Genomic DNA, 15,461 nt, shown 5'->3' with positions numbered 1-15,461 from the left:
AACCACGGACAAGTCTGTTTAGACATACCTGTTGCCAAGGTCTTGGTGTTTTGCTTTAACACTGGGCTGCATCAGCTGTTGCAACACCAGGGGTGGATTCAGAGTACGTGCATGCATGATGGACAGTGATGGCCATGGCAGGTGAAAAGATGAGATTTGAAGCTGGGGTGTAAATTGAGCTCAGGTTCAAAGCAAGGCGACTGTCTGGGACTAAGATTTATGTGGTGACAAAGCCACAGCCTTTGAATCAAGCTACGCTGACTAGAAACTAGAACAGAGAAGACAATAATTTGGGTTTTTTGTGTATTCTATACCATTTGTGTCGGTGTGTGTTGTATTTGTATGCGCTTTGTGGTATGCTTAGTATATATATATATATATATATATATATATATATATATATATATATATATATATATATATATATATATGATATGTAAGAAGGTATTTGTATGAACGAGTGTGACCAAGTATAAAAAGTGTCGGGGTATTTTTGCATGTGCGTTTGTGTGTGTGTGTGTGGGGGGGGTAGTGATGGGGTGCTCACAACCAGTAAAGTTTTTTTTTGTACTTTGCTTAAGTACATAGTATGGAATCCATTTTGTGTCTGCAAGTTTATGCACAAGTGTATTGGACCTCCAGACTGGGGGCCCATGTTCCCTTCCTGCGTTCATTTCCCTCTCCTTCGCCTCTGTGGACAAACCAACTCTGCAGCCCCTTTGCTGTGAGGGTGTATGTGTGTGTGTGTGTGGGGGGGGGTGCACACAAACCTCCAGCCAAGACACAGGAACCAATTCCACGGTGAACACATAATCATTACAGCGCCCGTTGCACTTAAAAGCAGAGGAGGCTTGTGGAGGGAGCACATTTGTTGGTTTTTGTCATTTTTGCACCGTCAGAAGTGGTTACGAAAACGCATATAAGTTTGCTGCTGCCAAAAAAATTGTGGGCTCCCACTTTTGGATGCTTGATAACAGAGGGGTTTATTTAAGGAAACTGTAACCCATGAAACCTATTGGTCCGTAACTATAAATCACACAAGATTGTTTTAAAAGCTCCCATGGTCGACCTCAGCACGGCGTCTGTGATTTGGATATCTGCTCATCAATCATTATCGTCATGTGGACGCTTTCATCCAGCTCATAGAGAAATTTTTTTTTGTTGCTGTTTTCACCCTGTGACCAGGCAGGTTCACTGAGAAATTACTGTAAAAGTCAGGAATGCTTTGCTGTCAATAGGGAAAATGTAATACCTTGTGGATTGCTGTAGGGAAATTCTCCTCTTGCTTGACCATTCCAGGAAGGTCAGAAGGTCCTTGTGTCTAATCCTAAGCCTGAAAATGGGGTCAAGAAAGGTAAGAGCTCCAGAGGAGGAATCCTTGCCAACATGGCGCTTGAACCTAGCTTGAACCTAGGGCCTGGATTCACAAACCTCTTCCTAAGGTACAATTTGAAGGGATAGTTTGGATTTTTTGAAGTCTATTTTATACTCACCGCTCATGTAGCGCATGAGTACCACCTCGGAGTGGATTATCCAGCTCACTACATGGCTTTACCATACAAAAGAAGTCAATAAATCGACAGAAAATAATCATTGAATATTATTTTGACTAGACTTCTTACTGTATATTTAGCTTGCTAACATTAGCCTACAAAGGTTTCATGGAGCACATTAATTTTGAACAGAAAAGGAATGGTGACCAACCACAAGATACTTTAATTGACCGATCAGAGTTGAGTATTAAACATAGCTGTGTGATTATGTAATTTGGCTCAGAATACTATGACCTGTATATATTTTTAGTGTTTGCCAGCCTGATGGGTATCAAATCACTTAACCTTTGACCCTTGCAGTGTTGCCCCCTACTCATTAAGGACCTGTCACGAGGTCCACCGGTTCATCTAGTTCATAACCTTAGATCCCATCTCCCCAATTACCCGCAGTACTTATACCAGTCCCCTTTCACTTTCCCTCTGCCAGGTTTTCTAGTGTGTTAGGCCAGCGACCTATCCAGCGGTTTTCTTGGGAGCATTCTGCCTGACCTGCCCGTGTTTTGACTCTGCTGCCTGATTTTTGGACTCTGTTTCTTCTGCCTGCCCCTTGTCTGTTCTGGTCGCCTGTTTTGAACTGACTCCCTGGTAACCTGAACTGAACTGATCTGAATCTCTTTTCCCGCCTGCCTGCTCCTTGTCTGTTTTGGTCATGAATTGAACTGTTTACCCAGTATTCTGACCTCTGCCTGCCTTTTGACCTAAATGACCTAAACCTGCCTGTCTTTGAGTCGTACTTCTGGGGTTTTCGTCTGCCAAGCTCCCTTAAGTCATTACAGTACAATCTGACCAAACATGAACCCAGTGGACTCGGAGGTAGTACAGAAGGAAGTGATGGTGCAAGCCGCAGCATGGAGTCCATCCGAGAGCAATTGCGTTGCCGATCAGGATTCCCGTTGCCAATCAGATCCTGCCACCACTCCTCCCGCAACCCCCAGTTCCCTCTTTATTCATGTCTGAAACACGTGTGATGCTGCTGGAATGCTAGTCTGGGGCTCCTGGTTACTGTTGTCCATTCCTGGTGCGATGCTCTCTCATTTTTTGAGCTTCAGCCTTTCCCACTGAGCAGTCCTAGGTGGCGTACATCACCTCCCTTCTCTCTGGGAAAGTCAAGGACTAGGAAACCACCGGATCAGAGAAAAACTTGCCTGCCTGCTCCCCGGTAAATTCTTTCTCCCCCGAGCTCCGTAAGGTCTTCGACCATGTGACTCCCAGTAGAGCGGTGGCTCAGGAGTTGCTCAACTCTTCCAGGGGGGAAGGACAGTTGCAGAGTACTCCAAGTTTCACACCGTTGCAGCTGAAAGTGGCTGGAACGCCTCCTCCCTTCTTGATGCATTTTACCACAGGCTTTCCCATCACATCAAAGATGAGCCAGCGGTACTAGATCTGCCTTATAATCTCGATTCCCTTGTAGCCCTTGCCATCTACATCAATGGACATCTCCATGTTCCGCATTCCCAGCACAGCCACACTCTCTACCCCACTTCCAGCGATCTTCACCCTCAGAGGCCCAGAGCATCCCTAGTGGCTCTCCTCAGCCTTTGCAGTTGAGCCGGGCCCAACGCTCTATGTAGGAGACAGCGCCGACTGCGGGCTAACCGGTGCATTGTGGCCAGGACAGCCATTTTGTCTCATCTTGTCCAGTAAAAGACATGGTTCACCAGTCTTCTAGAGGGCACTGGTGAGCCGGACCATTGACTCTGATAAGCCCTCTTAACCTGTCATCCATGCTCGTCTTTGCTGTTCCAGACTGGAACACCCATTCAACATCCTTATTGACTCTGGCGCTGCCGCCCACCTTTTATACAAGATGCTGCCCACTCAGCCGGGGATCGACCGGGAGCTCCGGGAGAGACCCATCCTCATCACTGCTCTTGACAGCCATCTTCCCTGCTGGGTTACCCATCAGTCATTCCCTCTCCAATTGAGCATGCAAGATAATCACACCGGTAAACTCACCTTTCATTGCATTCATGCACCACAGCAACCCGTTGTTCTGGGCTATCCTCGGCTAAGGAAACATAATCCCCACATAGACTGCTCATCCGGAACCATCCTTTAGTGGAGCTCTCACTGTCATGCTGTCTGTCTCAAGTCTGTTCCTAGTTTGCCTACCCCCGCCGATTTCCCAGATCTTTCTGTTATTCCCAAGGAATACCTAGATATTAAAGGGGTGTTCAACAAGACCCATGCCACTGCCTTGCCATCTCATTGGCAATAAAACTGTGCCATTGACTTGCTACCTGGCACGTTCCCCAAAGGGAAGGCTCTACTCCTTTTCGGCCCCTGAAACTAAGGCTATGGAGCAATATATCAATGATGCACTGTCGGAGGGGATAATCCAGCCCTCCTCATCTCCTGCAAGTGCAGGGTTTTTCTTGGAGAAAAATAAGTCCCTGAGACCTTGCATCGACTGTAGGGGGCTCAACAACATTACTGTCAAAAACAGGTACCCTCTTCCCCTCATCTCCTCTGCTTTTCAACTTTTGCAAGAAGCTACGATCTTTTCTAAACTTGACCTCAGAAATGTGTATCACCTCATATGCATCAGAGAGGGGGATAAGTGGAAGACAGCTTTCAATACCCCCAGCGACCATTACAAATACCTGGTTATGCCATTCGGTCTCACCAATGCCCCTGCAGTGTTTCCAGGCCTGGACAACAATGTGCTTCGGGATATACTCGATGTCTGTGTATTTATATATTTAGATGACACTCTGATGACATTAATTTCTTTCTAAAACCAAGCAGAAATACGTATACTTGATGCATGTGCACCTGATGCACGTGCATCAGGTGCTCCAGAGGCTCCTGGAGAATCAACTGTTTCTTAAGGTGGAGAAAATCAATTTCACATCCCAGAGATGTCCTTCTTGGGGTCACGATCTGGCCCATTCCTTCAACCCATAAAGAGCTCCAACAATTCCTGGGGTTTGCGAAATTTTATTGTCAATTCATCCGGAACTACAGTTCAGTAGTAGCCGAACTGCTCTCACCTCCCAAAAAGCCCTCTTCCAATGGTCTTAGGTGGCTGATCGGCATTCGGCAAGTTAAAGGCACATTTCACCTCTGCCCCCATTCATATCTTCCCAGACCCAGCCCGTCAATTCATAGTGGAGATAGATGCCTCAGATACAGGTGTTGGAGCAGGTAAACTGACCTAGGTAAATTGTTTTGTGACCTTAACCTGCCTGTATTTGAGTCGTTCTTCTGGATTCTCATCTGCCAGTCTCCCTTAAATCTTTACAGGACCAAATAAAGCAGTTCTCCTCACTTCCTAACAAGGGGACGTGTGTGAGGTTTTTGCAGGCCACTGCTGATGTCACATTAACATATTACCTATCACTCCTTGTTGTGCTGTTAGAGAATCCTGAGTATTAAAAGTGCCTATGAGAGCTTGAATTTTTGAGTATAGCAGACAATATAGAAGACAAGGGCTTCCTATTTTAGTCCACCCTAGGAATGGTGGTGTCTTGAACTGAGAACCTTTTCAGACATGCTCATAGTTATTATGCTAACCTAATTACATGTTAGCAACCATCCATGTTTAAAATTTGACCCACAATACCTCTGTCTGAGATCTGTCATCTGCTGTGCACTTATACCCTCTGAAGAGAACTGCATATTAATTACTTGGGGACTTGTTGTTTCTCTGTTCATGTTTTATGTATCTTTCCTCTGTCTCCTTCACCTCATACACGCATGTTGATATGGTTGTCTGTGTGTATGTGCGTGCGTGTGTGTGTGTGTGTGTTCGTGTGTGTGTGTGTGTGTGTGTGAATACGTATGGATCTGCCCATCTCTCAGTGGAGTATGACAGGGAGCTCTCTCCACAGCGGCGTCACCACAAGGAGTTTAAGTTCAACCTGTCGCAGATCCCCGAGGGTGAGGCCGTGACCGCAGCAGAGTTCCGCCTCTACAAGGAGTGTGTGAGCCGAGCCTTTCGCAACGACACCTTCCTTCTCAAAGTCTACCAGGTGGTGAAGGAACACCCCGACAGGTGAAACACGCCGACGCATACACGGTTTATATGAACAGGCATTTCACGGATTTGCCCCAGCTGTGTAATTGTGAGTAGGAATTGAGGTATTTGTACAACACATTCACACAGACACACAATACCAAGCACACCCCTGACAGAAAGGATAAAACAAGGAAGGATCAGTTTGCCATCAGTCACACGTAAGTCTAGAAAAACATCATTTAACTGACTGCGGGATAGATGTTTTTTTTTTTTTTTGGCACAACAGTCAACCCCACTCTCTCTCACATTCTCTCTCTCTCTCTGTGTTAAACAAACTTTGGGATCCTGCTGTCTTCTGGGTAATATAGAATCACGCTTAACCACAACATTACAGAAATAGCAAAGCAACAATACCCCCCCACCCCCACCCCGCCGCCGCCCACCAAGAGAGCAAGGCTAACACACACCAGACATTTACGTTGCAGATGCAGGGTAGATAAATATCCAATAAGACTGCCTAGTGATGTTCGTGTTTTGTTAAACCTCGACCACTAAGTGCCAATATTTTGAGGGTCTCTCATGCTGTATCCCAGTTTATTATGGTTAACTATAGTAAACGCAGGATTGTCGAATGCATTGCTTTGTAGTCTCGTACTATAGGCTTACTTAATTCAGTCATTGTGTGCCCATATGTCCAGCGCACCATAGGTTCAAAATGAAGTTTGCAAAACCCCAAGGGCTTTGGAAAGATGCATTTTAGAATGAAGAATTTATTAACAGAAGCAAAAAAATAGGACGAATTTGTCACCTACCTGATAGGTTTCAATCTCTACTGAATAAAAAAATGATCAATTTCCTTTTTTCATTTTATTTTGTTTTTTTATTTTTTTTAACCTGGGGTTGCGTCCCTGGCTGAAGTTGATCCAATTTGAGGTTCAAGGATTTAAAACATCTCAGCTCTTCCGCACTAAATGTCGGTGAAGTGTATTTTTCTGTACGTCAAAGGGTTTCCATGGGTATCAAGAGCTACTTATTTGCTGCATTCCTTTATCCCTACAATGGGCGGTTTATGTTCTGCAGCCTGAAGGCGAAGCCCTTTATTTTTGGAGATATTTGGAGATTAAAGGGCCCATATAGAGTATCTCCAATTTCTGTATTATTGTAGGACAGGTTTTTTTTTTTTACCTTGAAGAAAATTACAGCCCGGACAGTTGGCTATCAGATGGAGAAGCATTGCTCCTGCATTGCTTTGCGCTTTGAGGGTGGGTGGGTGGGGGGGTATTCAAAGCACGGGATATAAAAGATATTTTCTGACAAATTTATTTACAATCTCCTCGGCTTTGCAGTTGTAACAGCTTTGGGTGTACATCCTAATCTTTATTAAGCGCATTTAGTTAGTGAAAGCTTCTTAAGCAACAAGGGGTTGAACGTTGGTATGACAAGCAACCGCTGCTAAAGGCACACTTACGCTGCATTGTAGTTGCAAGATGAATAAGAATAAAAGCCCGTGGAAGGTGTTATTGGTCTTGGGTAAGGTCTTTTGTTTCGCTGTGTGAGAAACTGTACTTTTGCAAACTTTGATCAGCAGGGAGCCTATTATCTTTCTCTACCTCCTCCCTCCTCCGAAGGCCCGACTCCTTTATAACTGCAAGCCATAATAACAGAGTGGTTAATTCATCTGACACTCTCTGTAGATTTAATTTGATTGGGGCGGTTTCTCTCGCAGCAGGCGAGGAATGTGAGAGATTTTGATGTTGGAAATGCAGCGCGGCTGAAATGGTACGAGAAAGGACAGGTTTTTTGTTTTGTTTGTTTTTTTGCGAATGCTGTTTTCTGCATGTTTTGTCATTCAGCAAAACACCATTTTCGGCCAAATTATTCTGCCCTCTTCTTAGGGACGTTGGCAAGCAAGATATTGTTTCTTGTTTATTTTACTACACTTGCCTCCTTTCTCGGTTTTGCCACCCAAATTAACTTCTGCCTAATATCAATTCTGACCGAAATGCATATGGGAAACATCAGTCTTTATATCACAATCTTGACTTGGTATTGGCATTTGGATCCAAATCATGTTCATCTTGCTCTTGAATGGACATTTACAGCAAACCTGTCATGATCTTAAAACAGTCCTAACAATAACACGGGTACTTTTCACTGAAAGGTGAATCAGTTCATCTGGACACAATGTTTGTAGAGATAAATGTTGTGTCCAGATGAACTGATTCACCTTTCTGTGATCTCCTTACCTGGATTATTGAGCATGCATAAAGACGACGTTTCTATCGTGACATAGCAGTCGTCAGTGTTTCAGGACCTTTCACCAGTTTGAATGATGAAAGCACGTAGAATAACCACATTGAATAACACTCTCCCACATTGTATTTTTTTAACAGTCATCGACAAGCTCCATAAAGAACATTTATTGAAACAAGAACCACAGTTTTGACCCTTGACCTTATTATTCCACTTCATTTAAGTAGTCAGTCAATAAGAAGTTTTACAGTAGGGTTTTAGTACTCCGTAACCCACAGGCACCTCTGTGACGGACCTCCTGCCGTTCTTCATCAGCCAAACGGCGGCTCTGATGATGAGGCGGAAACTTTGGCGTACCGGCCCATGCTGTGTCAAATGGGTTAACTTACCAGTAGGGTGGCAAAAGGGGGTGGGGTGGGGGGGCGGTGTGTGTGTACATGCATGTGTGTGTTTTTGTACGTGTATGTGTATGGGGTAGTGCATAAGTGATAGGTGGAGGGGAATAGGGAATGGAGCCTCATATGGAAACCGTCAGAGAGACTCTCATTAATGAACAATAAAGAGAAGCTGCCGGCGCATGACTGCAGGGGCATTCCCAGAACACCTGGGTGATTGTGGGGCTTTGATGTCGGGGTGGGACAAGGGTTCGACTGCCTCGGTGCTGTGTCATTACTACTGTTATGGACAGGCCCTCTCATCACCGACAACCTGTCCTTCTGTCCATTTTTATGTTTTTTTTTGTTTCCATCTTTTCTCTTTACAATAAAACCAAAGTCACTTTTAAGACATAGAAATATATTTCATTCCTTCCTCTCCCACGTTTTATGCATTTTTGCAATAATATTGATAGCATGACTTCCTCCCTATAAAATATTCTTAATGATATTAACACACTGACAACCTGATACCACAGCCTGAATTCCTTTCTCTTTCCTGTTCCTCAGAGATGGACCATATGGTCAATGCTACAGTCGATTACAATATAAACCAACATTTTACTGTAACACTTATAGTATTCTCATTACTGCTATGTTGTTATGTTACCCTTATACAAACCCAGAATTCCTTCCTGTCCCCCCATTCCCCAAAGAGGTAGCTCTGCTCTGTGTCCTACACTATATATAGTACAATACACTATTGTTACTCAACTCTACGCCACTATATACCACTGCACTCCATACCTATAATAAAATTACCTTACATTTTACAACCAAGCATACAGCAGTACATTCAAAGTCTATATATACAGTCACATGCACTTTGGGTCAGCATGTATTAAACAGTATGTAAATGTGAGATATAAATGCATTTTTCTTCATGTTGTGGATTTGAGAGACGCCTGCTGTTATCCGAGACCAAACCTCATATTTTTCCTTCCTTCCTTTTTCCTCGCTTGCCCAGGGAGGCAGATCTGTTCCTACTGGAGACTCGCAGGCTGTGGGCGGCAGAGGAGGGCTGGCTGGAGTTTGACATCACCGCCACCAGCAACCTGTGGGTGATGAGTCCCACACACAACCTGGGCCTGCAGATCAGTGTGGAGACCAGTGGTGGTAAGGGTTGAGGGCATTTAAAGCGAATGGACCCTTCTTTAACACTCCCAGCCCTCGCAGATTCAGTGTCACCCTGAGCAGATGCGCTGTGGGAGTAAATGGCAACACTTTATTTGAAGGAGTGTGCATAAGACTGACATGACATGACACCTGTCATGAACATGACGGAGGCTTTATGAATGTTTGACTGTTGTCATTAAGTGTCATTCGGTCAAATATGTCATTTTTAATATGAAGTTGACATCATTTGAGATGTCTGTTTTCAGTTTGGTCGAGCAGTTCGGTCCCACTCGGGTTGCTACAACAAAGACATCTCAAACAATTTCAACGTTGCATTAAAAAGGATATAATTGACCGAATGATAGTCAGTGACAACAGTCATAAACATTCATAAAGATTCCTTTATGTTCACGACAGGTGTCATGCCATGGTTATGATGGTGTCATGTCAGTCTTATGCACACCCCTTCAAATAAAGTGCAAGACAAGGTTGAGATTGTTTGAGATGTCTGTTTTCAAGCTACAGATTGGTGATGGTGTTGTGAACAGGTAGTAACCATCTCCATTTTTTTAGCTCTGCATAATTACAGAATCAGAATAATATTTATTTCCAAGTACAAGAACATGCAAACTTTACATCTTAAGTTTTAACTGCATTATGATAGCAAATAAAATTTAAGTTTAAAAAAAAGTTAATGATGAAATAAGACATGTTTCAGAACTTTTACAGTTAAGGTGCTCTAGTTCTTATTTTGCACTTGATATTCAACATAGCGGTATTTAGAAAAATCTGTGTTTGATCATAGGCTGACTACTCAGTCCTCATGCCTTAATATGGCTAAATTGGCAGTAAAAACAAAGTTTGCAAGAACGTATGGAGCTTTATAGGGAGCCTTTTGTTAAGAGTTTCACAAGGGTGGTGTTTGCTAGTAAAAAGTCTGGTTTTTCCCTTCCATTTCAGGATGAAGTTCACAACTTGTACTATAGTGGGTGATACCATTTCCTTTTATGTACTCTTACTCCGCTAATGGGTTTTTGTATTCATCCGACAACAAATTACAAATATACCTCCAACAAATGTGCCATATTCTCCAAAACAGGGCAGAGCATCAGCTCCAAGGAGGCAGGGCTGGTGGGTCGGGACGGTGCGCTTGAGAAACAGCCTTTCATGGTGGCCTTCTTCAAGGTAAGCGAGGTGCACATCCGCACCGCGCGTGCTACGGGCAGCAAACGGCGCCAGCAGAACCGTAACCGATCAACACAACCGCAGGAGGGTTCAAGAGGGCCCAGCCCGGCAGGTGGGTCTTACTTTTGCTATACAAACACTCAATGCAAGCTGACTTCATTGCACAGCACAAGACTGCCAGACTTACATCAGTAGTGGACTGCAAACCTGTTGAGGTCAGCGGACGGGCGGCACGTGTTTGAAGTATCCAGTCTGAGGGGTTGGATGAATTGGAGCCGACTACGGTCGGATTTCTCTCTAATCAGCCCATGCACATCAGATGAAAATCCGAGGCTGGGCATGATGTCTAAAATCTGGTTTTACTATAGATACTCTTTACTGATTAAGGGTACTGAAACCAGACGTAGACGTATGGCCACAACGACCTATGCATGAATATAGTAGTAGCCATTGTTGTCCCTCTACTCTGTAGTAATGCTGCCTTAGAGCTGGGTATTCCACTTGACGTTGTTTATAATGAAATACAGCTAACCTATAAAAAGTGAGACTCTGTACATCCAAATATCACATCTAATGTTTAAAATCCTAAATCCTGCCTCTTGATCATGGACACTGGTATCCTGTAAAGAAGTTCTCAGAGGCGTTTGTATGATGTGCTATCACTAATGTGAAGGTCTGCGGAAGTTCTCCTAACAGTGAGAGAGAACTGATGGGTTTGTTTTAGTCAAAAGGCTAAATATTTCTGAGTGTGAGCTGAAGAGATGGCGTTAAAGTGGCAGTAGACAACTTTTTTGCTTTAACTTGTCCTTATAAAGTAAATGTTGATTGCACAGTGTAATGGCTATTGAATAATGAGACCTTTGGCGCATAGCTTGGTTCCCTATAAGCCTCACTTTCAGCCTTATAGGGAACCAAATTCTGTCTGCCACTGGTATGATCTTGTGGGAAAATGAAGGCCCGAATTACAGCACAAAAGAAGTGAGTCAACCATTGTGCAACCAAAATAGGGAGAGGATAGTACTTTTGTTTTTCCTGATAGCTATTGGTAGCTATCCCCGGTAGTGGAAATGGCAGACGGTGGAACAACCGAAGTGACAGTGGAAACTCTACCCGGCAAAAGTAAAAGAACTCTGTTGATGGAGGAGGTAAAGAAGGTGGAGAGGGAGAGTGATAGAAACGGAGGTAAAACAAGAATGAACCTCAGATGGGCATTCACTCGCTGGAGTGAGCTGTGGTGTTGAATCGAACTCTTTTTTCCCCCCCTCGAGATCTGTTTCCCCCTGGCCAGACAAAAGCGTTTGCATGGAAACAGGTTAGCTATCAGTTACGATTAGGTTAAGGTAAGAGTCAGGGTTAGGTTGAAGTTAGGTCAAGGTTAGGTTGAGGTTAGGTTAAGGTTAATTAAGCACCCCGATGTTGTATTGAACTCTGGTTAGGGGGAAACAGATCTCAACAGGAAAACAGAGTTTGGTACAACACCCGGGACTTGAAAGGGTTCCAAACCAACATTCAGTTGGCATTCTTTCACAGCCTGCCTACTTATTAATTCTACCGGATTTTTTACTCTGCCTTTATAATAGAACTGCAATCGGGTTTCTAGTTCAAATTGGGATTCTTACGGCTGCTTTAAATGAATTGTGGTAAAGAGGGAGAATGAATTTGAGACTGGAAGGTGAAAGTGAGGAAGGTAAATATAACGTGTGTGAGCCAGATTAAAAGATGAAGACAGACTAAGAAAGGTTTGTGAAGAGAGCGAGAGATGCAGGTCACAGTGGTAAATTCTGACATTGAGAGAGACATGAAAAGAGAATCACTCTCGATGAGTGACCTTATCCCTCGATCCCTGTTCATCGACCCTGTCTCCCACCCTCATGCTCGGCAGAAGATATAATGAGCAGCCCTTCAAATTAAATCAAGCCCCTATCCTCCCACCTTTCAGCCGCTGCTTATTTATTGCCAGCCTTTCTATCATTTAAAACCAGGCTTATCTTGTGTTGCTTCAGCGAGTAATTAACAGGTAAAACCAGCGCTCAGCGATGCTGTTATTAATATCTCTCCGATCCTTGGCTAACTTGACAGATGAAGCATAATACTAACACACTAAGCCCTTAAGACTCTGGATCAGAAAAGAAACTGCTGAGTTTACAGAGAAAGAGGAGTGATTTACCTCTGCCTTGCTGCTTCTGTAACCTCACTTAATGGCTATACCATCCTTACGCTATATAGATGCGTTTGTTGGGGGGAACTTGAGTTTGTCTTGACTGTTTCTATGAAAACCCATTGCTGAACATTTTTGGCTCCAATTTCTGTTTGTGTAGCGCTTCTGCAGCTCCAGCTCAGTGAGTTACAGTGCACTCCAGCTTGCACAATAGGTTGTAGGTTAAATTACTGTTGGGTTTCTGCTCAGTTGTTGCATTAGATGAAAGCTACAACAGTCATAACAGAGAACAAAGATTCATCATCGATTATTGTACAGGACGGCTAAAAGTTTCATCGTGTTCTTGGATGTAGCCTCACTCATCTTCCCAGCTGTCGCCTTTGGCTTGAGGCATCTTTAAATGTCTTAAGACATTAAGTTAGGATGTCTTGAAAACATAATGATACGAGGGCGTCTCAGTGGCCAGTTGGGCTCAGGTGCACACAATGCACTCTCAATATAAATAAAATTGTCGATGTCTCAATCATGTCTCCTCGCTCCCTCCTGACCCTCTCTATTTGGTAGTGTCTGGAATTATTTAAAGGGAAACGTCACAGTTTTTAACATGATCTCTTCCTCTGTGGTGTGTGTGTGTGTGTATGTGTTTCTATATCTATATATCTATATCTATCTATCTGTCTGTCTATCTATCTATCTATCTATCTATCTATCTATCTATCCATCTATCCATCTATCTATCTATCTATCTATCTATCTATCTATCTATCTATCTATCTATCTATCTATCTATCTATCTATCTATCTATCTATCTATCTATCTATCTATCTATCTATCTATCTATCTATCTATCTATCTATATATAGTAGGGATAACACTCCATTAGCAATTATAATACTGAGCAGTCTTCTGTGTGTCCCTGAAATGCTGCCAAAATTGTGCAGAAATGTCCGTCAGTGATGTCACTGGTGGGCAATCCGTGAACGTGAAAACTACAACCCTTACTTCCTGGTTTGCCTCTGCCTTTGGTAGGCCACATTGAAATAGGCTGCATTGTTTAGGAAAATGTGACTAACAAGTGCTACATACAGCTGTTGTAGCGGATGCCACCAAATGCCATGCAAAGACACCGAATCACAGATTTTCATCTGTGAAAATATTTAGAGATAACGCTGAAATGACTGATCATTTCCCTTTAAGTTAACCTTTAAAGAGCAGGTTACACTTCATTGATTTTTGAAGCTATACAGAATTATAATAGTCTAACAGGAAAATAACGGGTAACTCAATAATGTTTAGTCTATTCACAAAGAACAGTAAAAATATCCTTACCACGGCAGTCATATAGTCCGGTCATTGATTGGGGGGATTAGTTAGAGGCATAACGTGTCAACCGTATAAATAATGCATTATGATTAGTTGTGATGCTCCTCAAAATACCTAAATTAATCGAGTGCTACCAAAGAGTGCTGATAGTTGGTTGGGCTTTGGTGGACTTCTGTAGGTCAGGTTGCATTTTGAAAGATGAGAAAACCTTCTCTGATGTAAACCTCCTTGAAAATGTGCTCGGAGACTGTAACAAGGACAATCTGTTAAATATGTGTCCTGGCGGGTTGGACTTTACATAACCCAAAACATCAAGACCTCTCCGCCTCGCCGCTCGGGACGACAGGGAGTGTAAATATTTAGATCCTACACAGGAAGCGAGGAGGCCCCCCTCGCGACAGCCGAGTGTCCGCAGCCAGCACAGAACTGCTGGGATCGGAGGGGAATGGGAGGATCCGTGAGGAATTCAGGAGGGCATATGGTTCCAATACCGCATCACTCACTCCAGAGGAGGGGAGGAGGACAGGATGGATGGGGAGAGCATCCGTCTTGTGGAGCACTCGGAGGGAGAAACAAAATGTGGACGTTGTACCCCCATCCCCGCTATGTAAAACGCTACACCAGCTCAGGCCACGACAACTTTGTGGTTCACCTGTAGTTCAATAAACATTCATAATATTTGCTCAAAACATCTGAAATAACATCTGTTGAAGGCCATCAGGCGACAGCAGATTTTCAAATGTTCTAGCACGAACTAGTGTTTCAATAAAGGCCTTAAAATGTTATTTTCTAGATGGATGGATGGATAGATAGATTCTTTATTGTCCTGCAATAGAACATTTGTTGCCACAAACTGTCCATTAAAATACAATGCCGCCATACATTCACAGATATACATATATACATCCATACACTCACACGCGAGTACACACATGCAGCTCCATACTACAAACATATGTACATTACATTCAGTGGTACATGGGGAGACATTGCCTCAGTTTATATATCCATCCGTCCATTATCCAAGCCGCTTAGCCTACTCAGGATCGTGGGGATGCTGGAGCCTATCCCAGCAGTCATTGGGTGGCAGGTGGGGAGACACCCGGGAGAGGCCGCCGGGCCATCACAGGGCCGACACACACATTCACACACCTAGGGACAATTTAGTACGGCCAATTCACCTGACCTACATGTCTTTGGAATGTGGGAGGAAACCGGAGCACCCGCAGGAAACCCACGCAGACATGGGAGAACATGCAAACTCCACACAGAGGACGACCCGGGATGACCCCCAAGGTTGGACTACCCCGGGGCTCAAACACAGGACCTTCTTGCTGTGAGGCAACTGCGCTAACCACTGCGCCACCAGGCTGCCCCTAATTCATTTTAAAAAAAGAAATATATGTATATTATATATATATATATAAACACACACACATATATCAACATGGATACAGGGAAAAAAGTTTTAATGCAT

At 43.7% G+C, this 15,461-nt stretch overlaps 1 protein-coding gene across 2 annotated transcripts in view; it reads left to right on the top strand.

Moving 5' to 3' along the window:
- Window positions 1–15,461, top strand: part of bmp6 (bone morphogenetic protein 6) — a 66,750-nt gene that overhangs the window by 30,560 nt on the left and 20,729 nt on the right. For both annotated transcript variants that reach the window (XM_056299182.1, XM_056299181.1), the window contains exons 2-4: window positions 5,358–5,550; window positions 9,169–9,317; window positions 10,417–10,614. In XM_056299182.1, the coding sequence (XP_056155157.1) occupies window positions 5,358–5,550; window positions 9,169–9,317; window positions 10,417–10,614 (540 nt within the window). The remainder of the gene's footprint in view (window positions 1–5,357; window positions 5,551–9,168; window positions 9,318–10,416; window positions 10,615–15,461) is intronic.

Source organism: Lampris incognitus, chromosome 19 (assembly GCF_029633865.1).
Source record: "Lampris incognitus isolate fLamInc1 chromosome 19, fLamInc1.hap2, whole genome shotgun sequence".
Classification (NCBI taxonomy): Eukaryota; Metazoa; Chordata; class Actinopteri; order Lampriformes; family Lampridae; genus Lampris; species Lampris incognitus.
This window is presented reverse-complemented; position numbering and strand designations above follow the sequence as displayed.